General features: G+C 39.5%; 1 protein-coding gene and 1 pseudogene across 2 annotated transcripts; one reads left to right on the forward strand and one right to left on the reverse strand.

Moving 5' to 3' along the window:
• Window positions 1–225: 225 nt before the first annotated feature.
• Window positions 226–15,276, reverse strand: SNRPD1 (small nuclear ribonucleoprotein D1 polypeptide). Of its 2 annotated transcripts, none has more exons than XM_069468197.1 (4): window positions 15,146–15,276; window positions 8,699–8,775; window positions 3,966–4,034; window positions 226–411 (listed from the first exon to the last, which is right to left on the reverse strand). In XM_069468197.1, the coding sequence occupies exons 1-4, from the start codon at window positions 15,157–15,159 to the stop codon at window positions 335–337; spliced, it is 237 nt and encodes a 78-aa protein (XP_069324298.1). In that variant the 5' UTR covers window positions 15,160–15,276; the 3' UTR covers window positions 226–334. The 2 variants fall into 2 exon arrangements, with proteins under 2 accessions (XP_069324298.1, XP_069324297.1); XM_069468196.1 differs by having other exon boundaries at window positions 3,966–4,157.
• LOC138383364 (dynein light chain 1, cytoplasmic-like) lies at window positions 1,026–1,346 on the forward strand (annotated as a pseudogene).
• Window positions 15,277–19,648: the final 4,372 nt, after the last annotated feature.

Here is a 19,648-nt window from a genome sequence, read left to right on the forward strand (position 1 = left end):
AGGTTTCAGAGTAAAGTCAGAGTAAAGTAATAAAAATGAATACTCAGTGTATGACAAGTTAAAGGGTTTATATTCTATATATATTCATAAAAAAATTTTAGTTCAAAAAATTAAACCCTGATCATCTAAGAATGATGTTCTTAGATCTAGCAGAAATTCTTAGCTCTCACTGTGGTAACTTCATGAATACACAGGAAACTACTAAAACTTTGAAATAATCAAAAGACAACTCTGTCCCACATTTATGTTTATTAAAAATTGACATAAACAAACAAAACCTGTACAAAAAATATCCCAATCACTTATCACTTTGAAACAGTAATCTTGACAGACATTATCGCCTAGGACCCCCCCTGCCTCTGCCACGGCCACGTCCTCTTCCTCTGCCTCGACCTCGGCCTCTTCCTGCAACTGAGGAAAGAGAAAAATAAAGCAAGTTAAATTCTCTCCTGCACTAATGTTACCTAGCCAGCACAAACAGCACTGACACACACACCTTCCCCCACCCCTTTGCCTCTCTTCATCAGCAGCTTCAGTCAAGTTTAACTAGTTTCCCTCTAATCTTAGACCTCAGATTCCCCCCAGCCCCCAACTCATTATCATGCAGAACCAGAACTGTTGGCCTATGGAGATTCTTTATTACGTATTTGTTTCATTGAAATTTATTTAGTGAGAAATTTGTCAAGTTTTAAAATATTTTTTCATCATGTTTCAAATTCACCACGAAATGAATCACAAATGACTTGAACCTCTCACAAGATGGAAGAGATCTATCAATAAGAATAGAACATGAACACCTTGTGCCAGATTTTTGGTTACTGAACAGAATCCAAGCAATTACTTCAGAACCAAGAAAGTTTAAATACGTAACACCAAATAACAATCTCGTAAGTCTTCAGAACCTTAAAGGGCATTTGGAGATGTGCCAAGGGTCGGTAGCTACCCCAGCTCTCATGGGCTTGAGCTGTGTTAGCACCTTCCCTAGGAGAACCTCGCAGTCAACCAGCCCCTTCTCCATGGTAACCATGTGCCACTGAAAGGCCGCAATCAAAAGTGCAGACATATTAGAAGAGATGCAACAGAACTCTGTGGAGTGTGCTGCTCAGGCACTGGAGAAACATTAATATAACACAGAAAAGGACAATGCAGCCCATATCTAGAAGGAGTTTGACAATAAGTACAATCTCACCTGGCACTGCATTATGGAGAGGAACACTGATAGTTACATGACACATGAAACCAAACACTTCATCTACTTCTACTTGGGCCAAGTGGCAATTCTTCTGCTCAAATCTGGTTAAAAGCATGGACTGTGCACACACCCTGTGATCCATCCAAAAACAAGGACTGCAGCCCAAATTCCAAATAGCAGAGACTGAAACTTTCAGCCTTGCTAAGGGAACACCTGAATCTTTGAACCTTTATTGTGTTTTATACAGATCATTCTCTGTAGTAATGTGTTGTGGTTATAAAATAATTAGCAAAACAGTTTACATTTGTATTTACTTTCTACGCCGTAATTCTGCCCCATGTCTTTTTCTCTCAAAATCCATTCCTTTAAAAGTCATTTGACCAAATCATAATCAATATCCTTATTACCTGGTCATCCTAACTCTAGCTGAACATCACACCCAAATGAACTTATGTCATCTTTGGATGGCCATGAATATTAGAGTAGCCTGACATGGCACTGAAGTCAGTCACATTCTAAATTTATACACATTGATTCTAGTCTTACCATTCAAAGCAATAAACAGTATACCTAAAACCCCAATTGAGGGACATTCCACAAAATAACTGGTCAGTACTTTTCAAAAGTGCTGAGATCGGCCAGGCGCGGTGGCTCATGCCTGTACTCCTATCACTCTGGGAGGCCGAGGTGGGCGGATCACTGGAGCTCAGGAGTTCAAGACCAGCCTGAGCAAGAGTGAGACCCCGCAGAAAGAAATTATCTGGCCAACTAAAAATATATATAGAAAAAATTAGCCAGGCATGGTGGCGCATGCCTGTAGTTCCAGCTACTCTGTAGGCTGAGGCAGGAGGATCTTGTTTAAGCCCAGGAGTTTGAGGTTGCAGTGAGCTATGATGACACCACTGCATTCTACCCAGGGCAACAGAGCAAGACTCTGTTTCGAAAAAAGCATTATAAACCTAAAAACATTGAAGCAGAAAGGCTGCCATATACATGGGTTCTGTCTCTGTGGCTTCAACCTACCATAGATCAAAAATATGTGGAGGGTAGAAGGGAAGAACGATGGCTGTACCTATATTGAACATGTACAGACTTTTCCCCTTGTTATTAATATTATTCCCCAAACAATTATTTACACAGCATTTACACTCTATCAGGTACAAATTCTACGCCATCTTACAAAAGGAAATTGGGCATGTGTACATTTTGGTATCTGCAGGAGGTCCTGGAACCAATCCCCTGCAGATATCAAGGTGGACTGTACTAGCAAAGCGGAGAACAGCGTAAGGCACAGGGCTGACGGGAAGGGAGAGAGGGGTTAAATTAATGTTTTTAACCTATGGGTTGCAACCAGATTTTTTTTTAAGGCAAACACAAAAAAGAGCTTTATTGAGGAGAGAAAAATAGGATTATAGGGCAAAAGCAAGATATAGGTTTACAGAACATGATACGTATGCCACAGATGAGGACTGGACCCACTGTTGCAGTAAAGGGAAAGCAAAACGAAGGGCACAAAAAAGGGCCAGATTTCTTTTTTTAACTGAGACAGAACAAAATAGGAAATTTAGGGGCATTTGTATGTATTAACACCAATTCTTCCTGAGACTTTCAGTTATATGTATGTATGGTCGTGACGCAAAGTATATTTCTTGTGGGTGCAGGGCAAAAAAATCCCAAAGTCACTATATTAAATGAACTTCTACAAAACACCCAGACCTTTTCTCCTGCCCTGCTCCTGGCCGTCAGATATATGTCTCCCAAGGTAGGCGAATCTTTTCATGAGAAAACCAGATCTAGAAAAAGACTTCCAGATCCTGAAATTTTGGGTCTCAGTGAGGAGACTGACTCATTTCTGAACAGCCTTACACTCAGCCCCCCTAGATAATAAGTCCAGCTTCCTTCCCCAGAAATTCTCTTTTTAGGGTCATTGTTAAATAATAGATGGCTAAAGGTCTCAAGATACTTAAGTATAGCTTTTAATGTAAAGGACCAAATAAAGAGATCAAATAAAAAAAGAAACCATAGAAAACAATACCAAGTACAAACAGCAAAATATCCTACCAGTGATAAGAAAAAAAATATATTCATAAAACAAGAACAGAATTCTATGAAAAATGATCAGAGAACAAGGAGCCTTGAAAACTAAGGATGTGCTAGACTGGAAGAAGGTTAAGAAAATCTCTCAGAAAATAGAAGAAAAAGGCAAACAGAAAAATAAGAGAAAAGATAAGAATTAGATAAGCAGAAGGGCCAATTATTAAGAATTCCAGGAAGAATACAGCAAGCAAAAGGGAAGAAATTATTACAAAATGGAGGGAGAAAAGAGGGGAGGTACCCAATGCCAAGTCATTAAGGAATTCCAGACTATCAGGAATAAAGAGTCCATCTCCAAATCTTCCAAAGTGGGGAGGGTGGATGACAAGGCTGTACACAATAGGATAGGAAACAATCGATCCTTTGGACAGGACAGGCAGGCACCAGTCTTTGCTCTTGCTCAGGCTGGTCTCGAACTCCTGACCTCGAGCTATTCTCCTGCCTCGGCCTCCCAGAGTGCTAGGATTATAGGCTGTAGGCGGGAACCACCGCACGGGCCAGGCATCAGTCTTTTTAATAACAACACCAGGAGCTATAATAAATACCATATGTACTCATGGCAATTACAGGAAATTTCAAACAAACCAACCTGTGTTGTTCTCAAATGTTTATATTTTGAATAGTGGATTAGGGTATAAATATACCATTTGCAAAAATGTTTCTACTGTTTCAAACTTACCAGCTTCCCTTTTCTTAGATTTCACCTTAGGTTCAACATCCACGAGTAGTGTATCCAGAGGTAAACTGTCTGGTAGAATAAAATATCGAATGTTATTTCCTCGAATACTCAGTGTTTCTAGCTGTACAGGTTCTCTGTTCTTCAGGGTCATTTTCACAGCTTTAAGATGTGTATTCATGCTGACATCCACACCTAAAGAGGAAAAAAATTGGGCAACTGTTAGCATGATAAGGAAGGCAACCAATTACTCTATTGAGCCACAGGAAATACTTTATTTATAAAAGAATACCATCTTTCTACAGAATTAATATCCATGACACAATTTAGCACATATACAACCGGAAAATGGGGGGAATATGTCAGTATAAACCAGCAGCAGTCTTTCCTTCCTACAGATTTTTCCTAATACACTAATGTTATGTACAGTTAGGTATGCTTACAGAAGGGAATACAGCAAGCCAGGAAGGAACCATGATTGGTATACAGGTTTTATGCCCACTGTCCTGTATCCTTCCTCCTCCTACCTCAGGCTTGGCAGGTGAGTATTGCGTGGTTCTCCCACTGTCTCTGTAACTTCCTTACACCCCCTATTCCAGCAAGTTATCCTTACCTTTGCTCTTAAAGTACAGCCCCTATATGTACTGCAGTATTTTTCCTTGTAACAAGGAATTAAAGATGTCTTCCTAATTATGCTTTATATTTTTGTTACTACTTTGATTTCAAAGTTGCACAGGTTTTGAGTGGTCTGCCACAACCTGCTTTTCCCATTAAGATACTATTTTTAGTATGAGATTTTACAAAAGACAAAGCAGAGGTTTTCAGGGTGAATATAAGGCATTATAACAGAAACACCTGATTATTGAAGCCTTTACCAAATTATACCTAAACAAATGAAATAACTAAAGACCTACTTAATTTCTTTCATTTGAAAGTTAAGGCCAGAAAACATGAATTCTCTCAACTTTTCCAAAATCCATCTCAAATTTTTCCATATTACTAATCCTTTCCTCCTTCTCCCAGTTAGAGAAAGAGTTCTTCTTTCTTAAAATTAATTTGGGGACCTTGATCCATGCAGGGGGAGGGAAAGATTTATGAACTTTCTCTGTTCCAGGAACATCATTGCTAAGTCATTTCAATTTAATCCTCAATATCCCTATGGTAGATAGTATGATTATCCTCATTGTGAAGACGAAAATATGTATTCACATATTTGTATACTATATATTCATACAAGAAGTAAGAAACTTGCAATAGTGGTTGTCAGTAGGGAGGTGTGATATTATGATACACACACACACACACACACACACACATATATATATATTTACATCGATTGGTTTTCACCCACATTTCTTGGCTCCTAACTCCCACAGTCTTTGTTATAATGTTGGGACACTTTAGGCTTCAGAAAACAGAATCTCCCTCTAACCTTTCCGTGTTCTCTTTTCATCAGTCCCAGGCAAGACTGCGATCTCCCACTTTTCTTTCTTTTTTTGGAGACAGAGTCTCACTCTGTTGCCCTGGCTAGAGTGCTGTGGCGTCAGCCTAGCTCACAGCAACCTCAAACTCCTGGGCTTGAGCAATCCTCCTGCCTCAGCCTCCTGAGTAGCTGGGACTACAGGCATGTGCCACCAGGCCCGGCTAAATCTTTCTATATATATATTTTTAGCTGTCCATATAATTTCTTTCTATTTTTAGTAGAGACGGGGTCTTACTCTTGCTCAGGCTGGTCTCGAACTCCTGAGCTCAAACAATCCGCCCGCCTCGGTCTCCCAGAGTGCTAGGATTACACACATGAGCCACTGCACCCGGCCTCCCACCTTTCTGATTATGGGTCATAAGACCTTCACATTCAGAAGGGGTCTCGCCCCATACCCTGGAGAAAGGAATGCTGCACAGAGAGGCCAAGAAGAAACTGAACAGATAGGCCCTGCTGGGCTTCCCCAGTCTACTAGTATTAGACCATACCCTTTTGGTCCAATCACATTTTTACATGGTTGTTAATCATCCCTATCCAATGAAGTCTTCGTAAAATGCCAAAGAGGATGGGGTTCAGAGAGCTTCTGGACAGCTGAACACATGGAGATTCCTGGGAGGGCATGGAAGCTCTTCACCCTTTCCCGCATACCTTGCCTTATGCATCTTTTCATTTGTATCCTTTGTAACATCCTTTATAATAAGCCAGTAAACATGTTTCCCTGAGTTCTATAAACCACTCTAGTAAATTCATCGAACCCAAAGAAGGGGTCGTGGAACCCCAACTTGAAGCCAGTGAGTCAGAAGTAAGAGGCCCAGAATTGCAACTGGTGTGTGTGAGGGTGGGGGTGAATCCTGGGGACTGAGCCCTTAACCTGTTGGATCTGATGCTATCTCCAGATGGACAGTGTCAGAATTGAATTGAAAGACACCCAGTTAGTGTTCAGTGTAGAACTGATGGTCTGGCTGGCACAGTGGTCCAGGCCTGTAATCCTAGCACTCTGGGAGGCCAAAGAGGGAGACTGCTTGAGCTCAGGTGTTTGAGACCAGACTGAGAGACCCTGTCTCTATTAAAAATAGAAAAAATTAGCCTGGTGTGGTGGTGCGGGCCTGTAGTCCCATCTACTTGGGAGGCTGAGGCAGGAGGATCACTCGAGCCCAGGAGTTTGAGGTTACAGTGAGCTATGATGATGCCACTTGCACTCTACCAAGATTGACAGAGTGAGACCGTCTCAAAAAGAACTGATGGCTTGCTTGGTGGTGGGGAGAACCACCCTCACATTCAGTCCTAGAAGCCTGCTGTGTTGGTTGCTGGTGGTGGTGTTGTGAGAGCAGAGGAAACAGTTTGAGTTTTTCTATTTCGACAGGAGGGAATTGGATTTTCACTAGATTTTACTCCCTCAATTTACTGTCAACTTTTCTCCTGGGACATCCATTTATTAAGTGCTTTCTATATGTTAGGCAAACCATGGCTTACATTATTTGTGTTTGTGTCCATCACTAGATTTTGAGTTCCTAAAAGTCAAGAACAATACTCTGGCGCCTCCACACATCTAATAGTGCTCTGGAGAGAGCAGACTAAATCACTGTTTATGGAATTTTAACAGGACAGCAATTATACTTCCTCAGATATGGTCACAGAGCATATCATGACCTTATACTGTACTGATTTCCTTCCACAGCAACTGGTATTGCAAAGTCCTAGCATACTCACGATAGTATCAGTTTCATACTTTACATTTCTCTTTGCTTACACAGATATTAGATTTACATGTTAAAAAAATTTGTTTTATAAATTTATAATTTAAATATTTCACAGTGGGAACATATGCTAAGATACCATTTTTTTTTCATTTGGTTCATCAATTCTTTTGAAATTTTGCAATTTTTGGTAGTACCTACTATGAGGAAATAGCAGTGGACTTTAAATATTAAATGTACAATATCATCAAAGTAAAGATTTAAACATTAATACTCCAAAATGTTATGCTAACAGTGATTGCCATAAAAAACCAAAACAAACAAAAAGGAAACCAATCCCCTGCAGGTAATCAAGAAGAAATAAAAGAAGCAATGATAAAACAACAACAAGGCCGGGCGCGGTGGCTCACGCCTGTAATCCTAGCACTCTGGGAGGCGGAGGCGGGTGGATCGCTCAAGGTCAGGAGTTCGAGACCAGCCTGAGCAAGAGCGAAACCCCATCTCTACTAAAAATAGAAAGAAATTATATGGACAGCTAAAAATATATATAGAAAAAATTAGCCGGGCATGGTGGTGCATGCCTGTAGTCCCAGCTACTTGGGAGGCTGAGACAGGAGGATCGCTTGAGCTCAGGAGTTTGAGGTTGCTGTGAGCTAGGCTGACGCCATGGCACTCACTCTAGCCTGGGCAACAGAGTGAGACTCTGTCTCAAAAAAAAAAAAACAAAAACAAAAACAAAAACAAAAACAAAACCAAAACCAAAAACAACAACAAAACGATTGCCTTAGTGAGGTAAAATTATGGTTCCCTGAACCACCCCTCCCTTTCCCGTATTTTTTACCCAAGATAGTCAGAAACGAAAATTCTACCCTTTAACCTCAATCTAACGGGAAACATAAAATCCTAATAGAATAAAAAGTTTAAAATGTATTTTAGAAGAAGCAACATTCCAGGCAGAGGAACATAAACAAGCAAAGGCATAAAAGCTGGAAAACAAGATAACCTGGGGAATTCAGCTTGGTTGTAGCACAGATACTTAAGATGAGGCTTACATAAGATCAATTAACTAATTCCAACAAAAAGAATCAGGATCTATACTATTAATATTCATTAAGCAATCAAGGCTGGGCGCAGTGGCTCATGCCTGTAATCCTAGCACTCTGGGAGGCCGAGGCGGGTGGATCGCTTGAGGTCAGGAGTTCAAGACCAGCCTGAGCAACAGCAAGACTCCATCTCTACTAAAAATAGGAAGAAATTATCTGGCCAACTAAAAATATATATAGATAGAAAAAAATTAGCCAGGCATGGTGGCGCATGCCTGTAGTCCCAGCTACTTGGGAGGCTGAGGCAGAAGGATTGCTTGAGCCCAGGAGTTTGAGGTTGCTGTGAGCTAGGCTGACGCCACAACACTCACTCTAGCCCGGGCAACAGAGCAAGACTCTGTCTCAAAAAAAAAAAAAAATCATTAAGCAATCAAAAACAGAGTTCTGGTTTGTAGGTGGAAGAGAATTTAAAAAACCAAAAACAGTGTTATAAAAGAAGTCCAACCTCCATACCTGTGATTGTTCCATGGACTTGTGTTCCATTCTTCAATTCAATGGTTACAGTTTCATGACTCAACTTCATCAAAAATCTACAAAAAGGAATAAAAAGAATAAAACTATGAATTTTCACCTTTAACACTCTGCATAACAATTTCAGCTTTCCCTCAATATTTATGAAGGAACATAATAACACTAACAAACTGTCATTTGAACTTTATTTTTTAAGAGACAGGGTCCCACTCTATCACCCAGGCTGGAATGCAATGGCATAATCAATCATAGCTCACTGTAACCCTTAATTTCTGAGCTCAAGCGATCCTCCTCCCTCAGCCTCCCAAGTTGCCAGGAGTATAGGTGCACGCCACCAATAACTGGCCAATTTAAAAATTCTTTCTGTAGAGACAGGGGTCTCACTAAATAGTCTCACTAAAGGGGTCTCACTAAAATAGCCCAGGCTGGTCTTAAACTCTTGGCCTTAAGTTATCCCCCTGCCTTGGCCTCCCAAAGTACTGGAATTACAGATGTGAGCCATCGTGCCGGCCTGGACATTTTTGATTTTCTAAACTATTATGTAGCTTAACCTCAACACCAGACACATAAGATACTAGGGCTATAGTAAGCCATGAAAAAGAAATCAAGAATTACAATTAGTAGTGAAAGACTACATGCTTATTAAATGTGCATTAATAAAGTAAAAATCTCCCTTTCTAACCCCTTACATGTGTGAGAATATTCTTCTAGATCACTTTTTATGCATTCACAAGCATATATGTAAGATTTGTTTTTATATAAATTGGGCCATATTTTAATAACTTCTATAATTTTTAGTTCTCATTTAGAAGTTTATTTTGGAGATACCCCATATATGACTCCCATATCAATATCATTCTTTCTAAGAGCTGGATAGGCCGGGCGTGGTGGCTCACGCCTGTAATCCTAGCACTCTGGGAGGCCAAGGCGGGAGGATTGCTTGAGGTCAGGAGTTCGAGACCAGCCTGAGTAAGAGCGAGACCCCGTTTCTACTAAAAAATAGAAAGAAATTATCTGGACAACTAAAAATATATAGAAAAAATTAGCCGGGCCTGGTGGCGCATGCCGGTAGTCCCAGCAACTCAGGATTGCTTAAGCCCAGGAGTTTGAGGTTGCTGTGAGCTAGGCTAACGCCATGGCACTCTAGCCCAGGCAACAGAGTGAGAGTCTGTCTCCAAAACAAAAAAAAAAAAAAAAGAGAGAGAGCTGGACAGTATTCCACTGTACAGAAATGTCATAATTTATTATCCCATTGACTGACATTAGCTTGTTTCTAATTTTGCTGTTGCAAAGCCTCATCAATACTAGTTATTATCAATCTTTCAAATTTCTGTTAATTTCAAAGAAAAAAGGGGCAATTTGCATTTCCTTAATTACTTGTGAGACTGAATCTTTTCATGAATATGGGAAATTTGTATTTCTTCTATGACTTACCTATTTACATTATTCACACATTGTCATTCAGGTTGAGTTTTTCTTTTATTTTCTACCAGTTTGCCAATCACTCAAGTTTGTGGTTTCTTTAATCATACATACAAACTTTTTTTCATCTTATACATTTTAAATTCATTAATCCTTCTGGGGTATGTAATTTGTCTTAAAAAAAAAAAAAAACATTTCCCATGCCAATTTGTAAACATAGTTTCTTCTAGTTTTGTAGAGGTTTTTTTTTTTTGAGACACAGTCTCACTCTGTTGCCCGGGATAGAGTGCCATGGCATCAGCCTAGCTCACAGCAACCTCAAACTCCTGGGCTCAAGCACTCCTTCTGCCTCAGCCTCCTGAGTAGCTGGGACTACAGGCATGCGCCACCATATCTGGCTAATTTTTTCTATATATATTTTTAGCTGTCCATATAATTTCTTTCTATTTTTAGTAGAGACGGGGTCTCGCTCTTGCTCAGGCTGGTCTTGAACTCCTGAGTTCAAACAATCCACCCGCCTCGGCCTCCCAGAGTGCTAGGATTACAGGTGTGAGCCACCACGCCCGGCCTATAGAGTTTTAATCTACCTGGAATTCATCTTTTTTTCTGTGCAGTATTAGGCACAAATCTGCCTTTATTATTTTCCCCAACTAGATATAATTGCCACAATAACATATAATGAATAATCCATCCCCTCCTCGCTTCTTTTAGATTTTTGTTCTCCCCTATGTTTTTATTATGAAATATCGCTGGGGAAGAAATGGAAGTTGAAGGGTTTACAAATTATGAAAATGTTGCCAATTGTCTCCCCACCACTCCTTTGATACATACTTTTTACACTTTCATCATACATCTGAAAGTAAGTTGCAAGCATTATGACATTTAATATGCATTCTTTTCTTTTTTTTAAAGGCTAGTCAAGTGAAGCAGTGGGGGTAGAGAAAGAACAAAGGAATGTGTAACAGGTTGTGATCTATGAGTTGTAAATACCACTTCACCTGGACAAGCCAGCATGCAATTTCTAATGAGAACATTCTCCTACATAACCATAACCTCACAATCACATCTAAGGAAACAATCCCACAATATCATCTAAAATGCAGTTCATATCAAAATTTCTAATCTATAATATGTACTTTATAGATCCTATTATCTATCACACAAAGTGGAACGTATGGGATTTTTCTTCTCCTCTACTATTGTTGAGGGTAAGGATCATGATCTCTATATAACTTTTTTTTTTTTTTTTTTTTTTTTGAGGCAGAGTCTGGCTCTGTTGCCCCGGGCTAGAGTACAGTGACATCATCATAGCTCACTGCAGCCTCCAACTCCTGGGCTCAAGCGATCCTCCCGTCTGTGTCTTGAGTAGCTGGGATCATAGGTGTACACCACCAAGCCTGGCTAATTTTTAAAAAATTTTTTTGTAGATACACGGTCTCGATCTTGTCCAGCCTGGTTTTGAACTCCTGGTATCAAGTGATCCTTCTGCCTTGCCCTCCAAAAGTGCTAGGATTACAGGTATGAACCACGGATGACCTCTACATTTAATCCTGGATTACATAATGTTGGCCAAAATGTTTCAATGATTAAAGGAAAGCCAATCTTAAAACATCACTTTTTTAGTGGTACAGACAGCTATCACAAAACGGGAAATTACTTGGGGTTTGATAGAATAAGCCCCAGACTTTAAAAGGATTCATGTCATTAATCTCTTTTCATATATGTCAAGGAAAAAATTTCTTTCAGTCAGTCAGTATTGCTTTACTTCACCAAACAAGAATTATCTAATTCAGCTCTAAATTTATCCATTATAACTATATGTACCTAGAATTTTGAACTAATAGTTTTCTTCCATCATTAAGTTTTTGTTTTTATTTTTATCTTTTATTGTGATTGTCCCAGTCAGTAATAACTTTTACTATAAAAGTTCTACAAATCATTTTTAGAAGCAGGCAGGATTAAAGTAAAAATAAAATACTTTAGTAATCAGGTAATCTGCTGTATGAAAGTAAAAGGAAAACCAGAAATTAACCAAAGAGGCCTCTAAAAAGTCAAAATACATTCCAGCAAGTCTAATGATATTTCTTTGATAAATAGTATTCATCATTAGCTATTATGGGGTAGTCCTTCTCTAGGTAATGAGGATTAAATATGAACAAGACTAAGATTGCAAAGAGCTCAAAGTCTAGTAGGAAGCTCAGATACATAAAAATGTATGTAAAAATAACTAAATTGTAGAATGCAACAGAGATACAGACAGGTTTTCCCACAAATGTAATGTAGAATGGGGAGAAGCAAGTCGGATCTTAGTGGACTTCTAATAAGAAGTCTGAAAAGTTGGAAATATGTAGCAAAAGGAAGCAAAAGTAAAGACACAGTGGTAAGAAATAGCAAAAGGTACAGCGTAATTATAGATACTACTGATGTAATATTAAGCTCAAAAATGTGAGTAGGGAATTGTTAGGTTCCTTTAATGGAAAAGCCCTATACTTTGTTAAAGAATTCTGCTAAGAGAGCTACTGAAGGGTTTTCATCAATGAAGTGGTGTGCCAGGGTCACAGTCATATTTTGAGAATCTAGGGCAGATATTCAGAAAGATTTTAGAGACAAGAGACAAAAATACAATCTCTAGAAAGACAAATTAGGTGACTAGAGAAATATATACACAGGTTAAAACTGTAAGAATCAAGACACAAGAGGCCGGGCGTGGTGGCTCACGCCTGTAATCCTAGCACTCTGGGAGGCCGAGGCGGGAGGATTGCTCAAGGTCAGGAGTCTGAGGTTGCTGTGAGCTAGGCTGACGCCATGGCACTCTAGCCTTGGCAACAAAATGAGACTCTGCCTCAAAAAAAAAAAAAAAAAAAAAAAAAAATATATATATATATATAAAGAACAACAAATAGGCCAATAAAATGGAATACTGAGCACCAAAAATAGACCCACATTTATATGGTTTATTTTCTGCAAAAGAGCCAAAGAAGTCCAATGGGCAAAGGAAAGCCTTTTCAACAAATGATGTTGGAATAACTGGAAATCCCTATAGAAAAAAAAAAAAAAAATCAACCTAGACCACTAACTCACACCATTTCCCAAAATTAATTCAAGCTAGATCATGGACCAAAACATAAAAGTTAAAATTATGAAGCATTTAGAAGAAAACATAGGAGAATACCTTCATGGTTTGAAGGTAGACTAAGGTTTATTTAACAGTAAACAAAGATCTAGAATCATAAAAAAATAAATTAAGACTTCCTCAAAATAAACTTATGCTCATTAAGAGACACTATTAAGGAAATGAACAAGCAAACCACAAACTGAGAGAAAATATATCTGACAAAGAACTGCTATCCAGGATATAGAAACAATTCCTACAACTCAGTCATAAAAAGAAGAGACACAAAGTAAGCAAACAATCTGAAAAGACACTTTACAAAAGAATATACACGAATGGCCAATAAGCAGGTGAAAAGTACTCAACATCATCAGTCATAGTCTACTCAAGAGGCTGCAGTGAGCTATAGCTGTGGCACTGCAACTCCAGCCTTGGCTACAGAGACTTCATCTCTAAAAGAAAAAAAAAATCCAAAAAACCAAAAAACCCTAACAAGATAATGATATCACTACACACCCATTAAAATGACCAAAATTAAAGACTGACCAAACAACAAATGTTGGTAAGGATGTGGAGCAAGCACGATTGGAATTTTAACATATCGTTAGTGGGAGTGCAAAATGACACAATCACTTTGGAAAATGGTCTGGCAGTTTCTTATGAAGCTAAGCACATTATCTATGCTATGGTCCACCAACTCCACTCTAAGCATTTACCCAAGAGAAATGAAAGCTTATGTTCACAAAAGACCTGTACAAGAAAGTTCAAAGTAGTTTTAAACAAAATATGTAGCTTTTAAATATACAATGGATTACTACCCAGTAATAAAAAGGAACAAGGATTCAAGTCAGTGACAAGTATCGCTAAGCAAAATGAAGATAAAATTTTAAATTAAAAAAGGTAAAACAAATGCCTAAACCTCAATATATTGAGAGTTTTATATATTATTTCAAACATATTAGAAGTTATCTACTTGTCTGTCTTCACTACTAAACAGAAAAGCTCCAACCAGGCAGGGACTCTGCCTTTTAAAAAATTCTATTACCAGTGCACGTAGGTAACAGGCGCCCAGTAACTGGCTGACATTGACAATCCTTGACGCAACAGGAAAGAAACTAGCTAAATATTTATAATTGCTGGCTTAGTTATTAGAAACCTCTGCTATGTTCCAGGCTCAACCTCAGGGAAAAACACCAAAACCAAATCTCTTTCTAGGTAGTTCAGGATTATTCAAATCAGTAAACAAGTCTTCAGTAGGTTCAACTAATCTACAGAAATAAAACAAGAGAAATACCTATTATCTATATACCTATACCTATAATCAGCCGCAATTACGGAAAATGATGACTTCTGCCCCATATTGGGAGATTTTCCTAATCAAAAGCCTACCTTAACGGGAAATACACGTCGAATAAACAATCCTGAATCTAGAGAGTACCAAAAATGAACTTAAAAAACAAAACTTATGAAGCCAGAAGTCCCTTTCTCATTTTGCAAACGGTTTCATTATTTCCATACAAATTCATGAAGCTTTTAAGTACTCTTGAGTGACCAGAGTTCCACTTAAAATGAAAACCGGTAACTAACCGAAAGAGGGAGCTGCGTCCCATGCGCTGCACTTTGAAGGCCTCTAAGCCACTAGGTGGGAACAAACAGCTCGTTCCTTACATTCATCTCTTGGAAGGCACGCGGGATCCCCGCGCGACCCAATCTGAAACCCAGGCCCGAGCACCCGCGGTGAGGCCAAGATGGGGGCAGAAGCGGCGGGCGCCTGAGGCCGTTAGCAGGCCGCGCGCACGCGGCTTTCCCGCCTCCAGCAACGGGGGCAGCCTAGGCTCCGGACTCGGTCCAAAGACTCCCTTAACAGCCATCACCCAGGATGGTCACCTCCTCACCTCACAAGCTTCATCCTAGCGGCGCCGTCACCCTTCGCGTCCGATAGCGAACAGAATCCAACAACCGGGGACAGACCGACTGGAAGTATGAATGGCCGGAAACGCCTATTGCAGGGGCTCCGGACGTAAAGAGCGCGCGGAGCCCTGCAGACGCACGGCGGAAACGCCGAGGCCGCGCTGGGCCGCGCTCCCCCCCGGCCGCAAAGAGCGCGACTGCGGCCCCTGGCGGCTGGAGGTTGCTTTGCGCCTGCGGAGGGCGTCGGGGGCTGGTCCAGGAGGAAATTTCCTGCAAGTGGGAGATTTGAAGCGACTGAATCCGATTAGTAGTACCGTCGCTATTGTGCTTCCGCACAGCAGGGCACCGTGCCTGATGAAACACCAGATGAAACTAACTTCCTCAGTGAACAAAGAAAAGTTCTGAGAGAAGCCTAAAAGATTATGCTAATTCTGCCCCAACACCAAGAACCTTAGCATCATTACTCAATATGCCTGAAGAAAATCACACAATTTAGCTGATTATTTTTACCTAAATTCTGATCTCCAAGACAAACTTTTCTATTTTCATCTTACTCAACATCTCAGCAAAATTTAACACGACATTCCCCTTTTGAAACACCTTCTCTCTTGGCTTCCACAATGCCAAGCACACCTGGTTTTCTTCCTATCCCATTAACCACTCTTTCTGGGTCTCCTTGCAGGCTCATCTTTCTCTATAGATCCAATACATGCTGCAATGTTTTGGGGCTTTGGCTGTAATCTCTTTATGGATCCCTTTTCCTTTAGCCTGGATAATCTCCAAAAACATGGCTTTAATTTCCGTCTCTTGTGTAGACTTCATCCCTAATCACCAGAACTCTTGGATGTTGTAAGGCAATACTCATCAAGGTTTAATGTGCATAGGACTCACCTGGGGAAACTTTTTCTTTCTTTCTTTTTTTTTTTTTTAACATTTTTTATTATTTTTTAAAATTATTTTTAGTTTTTTAATTTGTCACCTGGGGAAACTTTAAAATCAGAATTCTGATTGAGTTGTTGTGGGGCCTGAAATTCTGCATTGCTAACAAGACTTCAGTTGATGAAGATGCCTCTACGCTACGGAACACAATTTGAGTAGCAAGGCTGCAATGGACATTTGCGTGCTGCCTTCTCAACATCTATCCCCCTATCTTTCCAAGAGTTACTGATACTCTTCTGGTTATCCTTGTGGTCTGAAGGAAGCTGACTCTACCCTTTATAATGATTATATTCCATTACTTGTTCACAATGGGCTTGGGATCTAAACTCATCCAATCAGACCTTCACATGGAATGCTCTTTCATTTTGGATTGAATAGAGAAGTAGTAGTCCCTGGAGCTATTGGGAACTTCTTTTTTTTTTTTTTTTGAGACAGAGTCTCACTTTGTTGCCTGGGCTAGAGTGAGTGCCGTGGCATCAGCCTAGCTCACAGCAACCTCAAACTCCTGGGCTTAAGCGATCCTACCGCCTCAGCCTCCCGGGTAGCTGGGACTACAGGCATGCGCCACCATGCCCAGCTAATTTTTTTCTATATATATTTTAGTTGGCCAGATAATTTCTTTCTATTTTTTTAGTAGAGACGGGGTCTCGCTCTTGCTCAGGCTGGTCTCGAACTCCTGACCTTGAGCGATCCACCCGCCTCGGCCTCCCAGAGTGCTAGGATTACAGGCGTGAGCCACCTCGCCTGGCATGGAAAGAGTTTTTAAAAAAACCCAAACCCATGGGATACATATGAGCCCCTAGATAAAAAAAATAATGCCTGGATGTGGCTATTTAAATCAAAATTAACTAGCTGGTGTGGTGGCTATAATCCCAGCGCTTTGGGAGGCTGAGAAGGGAGCATTGCTTTAGGCCAGGAGTTTGAGACCAGTCTGGACAACATAGTCATATCTGTCTTTAAAAAAATTTTTTCTTTTAATTAGCTGGGCTTGGTGGCAAGTCCTGGCTACTTGTGAGGCTGAGGCAGGAGATTTACTTGAACCCAGGAGTTTGAAGCTGCAGTGAGCTATGACAGTGCCACAGCACTTCAGCCGGGGTGACAGGGCAAAACTCATCTCCTTTATTTTGTTTTACAGCAAATGTTGCCTATCAAGAGACCCAATCTCTTAAAAAAATTAACATTAAATAAAATTAAAAATTCTGTTCCTCAGTTGCAATAACCACATTTCAAGTACTCATGTGTGGCTATGGCTACCCTTTTGAATAATGCAGATATAGAATATTTTTATCATCATGGAAAGTTTGATTGGATAGTGCTGCTTTATTTATTACCATGTTTCCTTCTTAGCATTTAATTATTTATTGTCTGACAGGAGAATGTAAACTGTCTGAAAGCAGGGAATTTTGTCTGTTCTGTTCACTGCAGCATCCCCGGATCTAGAATAGTGCCTTGCATGTAATGTGCCATCAATAAATATTTGTGAAATAACTGAATGTCTCCCCCATTAGAATGTATGCTCCATGAGGAAGGAAACCTTATGTGCATTGTTCACCGCAATATCCCCAGTACTGAGCACAGGGTATTCTTCCCTATTATCCTTAAGGCTCTTCCTACTTTGGGCTCTGCCTACTTCTTAATCCATCCCCTTTCCCCTCAGTAGTGTAGGGATATTTGAGTTCTTGCAACTCACCAAGTTCACTTTCCTCTCCAGCCTTTTGTATATGCAGTTCTTTAATCTGGCTAACATCTACTCATCCCCTCTCAAGTATGTGGGGCCAGCCTTATTACTTGTGTGTGTTGAGTCTCCCAGATGGCAAATTGAAATGTCTGTCAGTTGCTTTATATCAAATGGCTATAATTTTCTTTGTCTTTGTTTTCTCGTTTGAAATTTTTTAGGATTTTTACTTTCTCAGTTTAAAACTGTCAAAAGTCTTGAAATAAAGTCAACAAGAGTGGAGCAACAAAATAAAGGCCTTTATTTGCTGCCAGTAGAAAGATTAGTGAAAGTCAGATTGTCTTGTCCTCTATGATTTAGCAGAGGTTTTACATGTTGCAGGCATATAGATTGGTCATAAGAAAGAAAAGGAACAAGGAAATGAGAATGTAATGTGTGGGACAATGCAACTATTCCATTATCAGTTTTTAGAAGTAGATGTCCTAATGATAAGCCAGTGCAGAAAAGTACCTTCTGCAGTTTGGAGTCAGTAAGGAAAACAAGCAATGTTTTAAACAAGTCCAGGAGATTATAGTCACAGTTTTGAGTTTAGCAAAAGAACATAGAGTAGGGTCTTGCAATTCTTGCTGTAGGAGGTATGAAAAAGACCTTCACCATTTATAGAACCATAATGTTGAGAACCAAGGTGTGTCATCTGGGTAATAGCATTTGTTTCTGGCATGGGCCCATGGAAAAGCTGAATGAATCAGAGCTTTCCTCCCCAGGACTTTCTTAGGAGCTCTCAGGAACTGGGCCTCTCTTTTTACTGGAATCAGTTTGCTGTGAGCTTACATAATCTTTGCTGAGTTGTAGGGAGAGCATATTTAAGAATGAAGCTAATATAGATGAAAGAATAGCTGAGCATTGTAGAGTGTCCTGCTGACATCATCTGAACCTCAGATTTCAGGATGGCCTGAGGTCAACTGCTCCCCTACAGTTCCCAGTTATGGTAGCATAAAGTCCTTTATAAAAACTGTTGCTTATATTAGTTTAAGATTGATTTCAGTCATTTTCAAACTAAAGAGACTTGACTAATATTTTGTTTGGATTGTCAAACACCTCTTTCTTTTTCTAAGTTGAATGTCCTCCTATAGTTATCTGAGAAAACATTGTCTTGCTAGTCTCAGACCCCTTTTGAACTAAAACTTGTTTTTCTTTGTTTCAATTGTGATCTCTACTCCTCCACCAGTTCAATGCTAGGCTTTCCATTGACCATTATTTGTGAAATCCAAAATCTTTACTCTTTCCTGGAAAAGACTGAAAGCTCAGTCAAGAGAATTGATCATGATTATTTTTTAGTGGACAATCACATTAAGTGAACCAAATTTCAAAGCACATAGATTGCTCTAAAAGAAAACTATTGCTGGAAGGGAAAACAAATATGATATTACAGAGTAACAAAGACTTAATCACACTACAAATTGAGACTATTGGTATTAATGAATTATAAGTGAAAAATATCCTTCAAAATGATAAAGAATAATGCCCAAGAAAGTTTATTTTTCCCGTAAACGCAAAGTGTTTTTATTCATTCACAGCAAGCTTAAGAAACTGACTATATATAGTTTTAGAAAAGAAATATAGAATAAATTGCAGACATGAATTATACATGAAAATACTAGGTACCAAAACAATGACATATTATTTCTCATGGTCTGACATTTGTGAGGATTCTTATGCTCCTGATCAAGGCCAATACAACAAATAGAGATTCACTCAGAAGTAGAGGCCTATTTTGTGAGCATGAAAGCTTGTAAATATGGTTTCTTTGTGGGTATGCCAGAATTTGAGTTACTAAAGACAAAGTGGTTTACTCAACTAAAAGAAATCTCAC

Source organism: Eulemur rufifrons, chromosome 5 (assembly GCF_041146395.1).
Source record: "Eulemur rufifrons isolate Redbay chromosome 5, OSU_ERuf_1, whole genome shotgun sequence".
In the NCBI taxonomy this organism is placed as follows: Eukaryota; Metazoa; Chordata; class Mammalia; order Primates; family Lemuridae; genus Eulemur; species Eulemur rufifrons.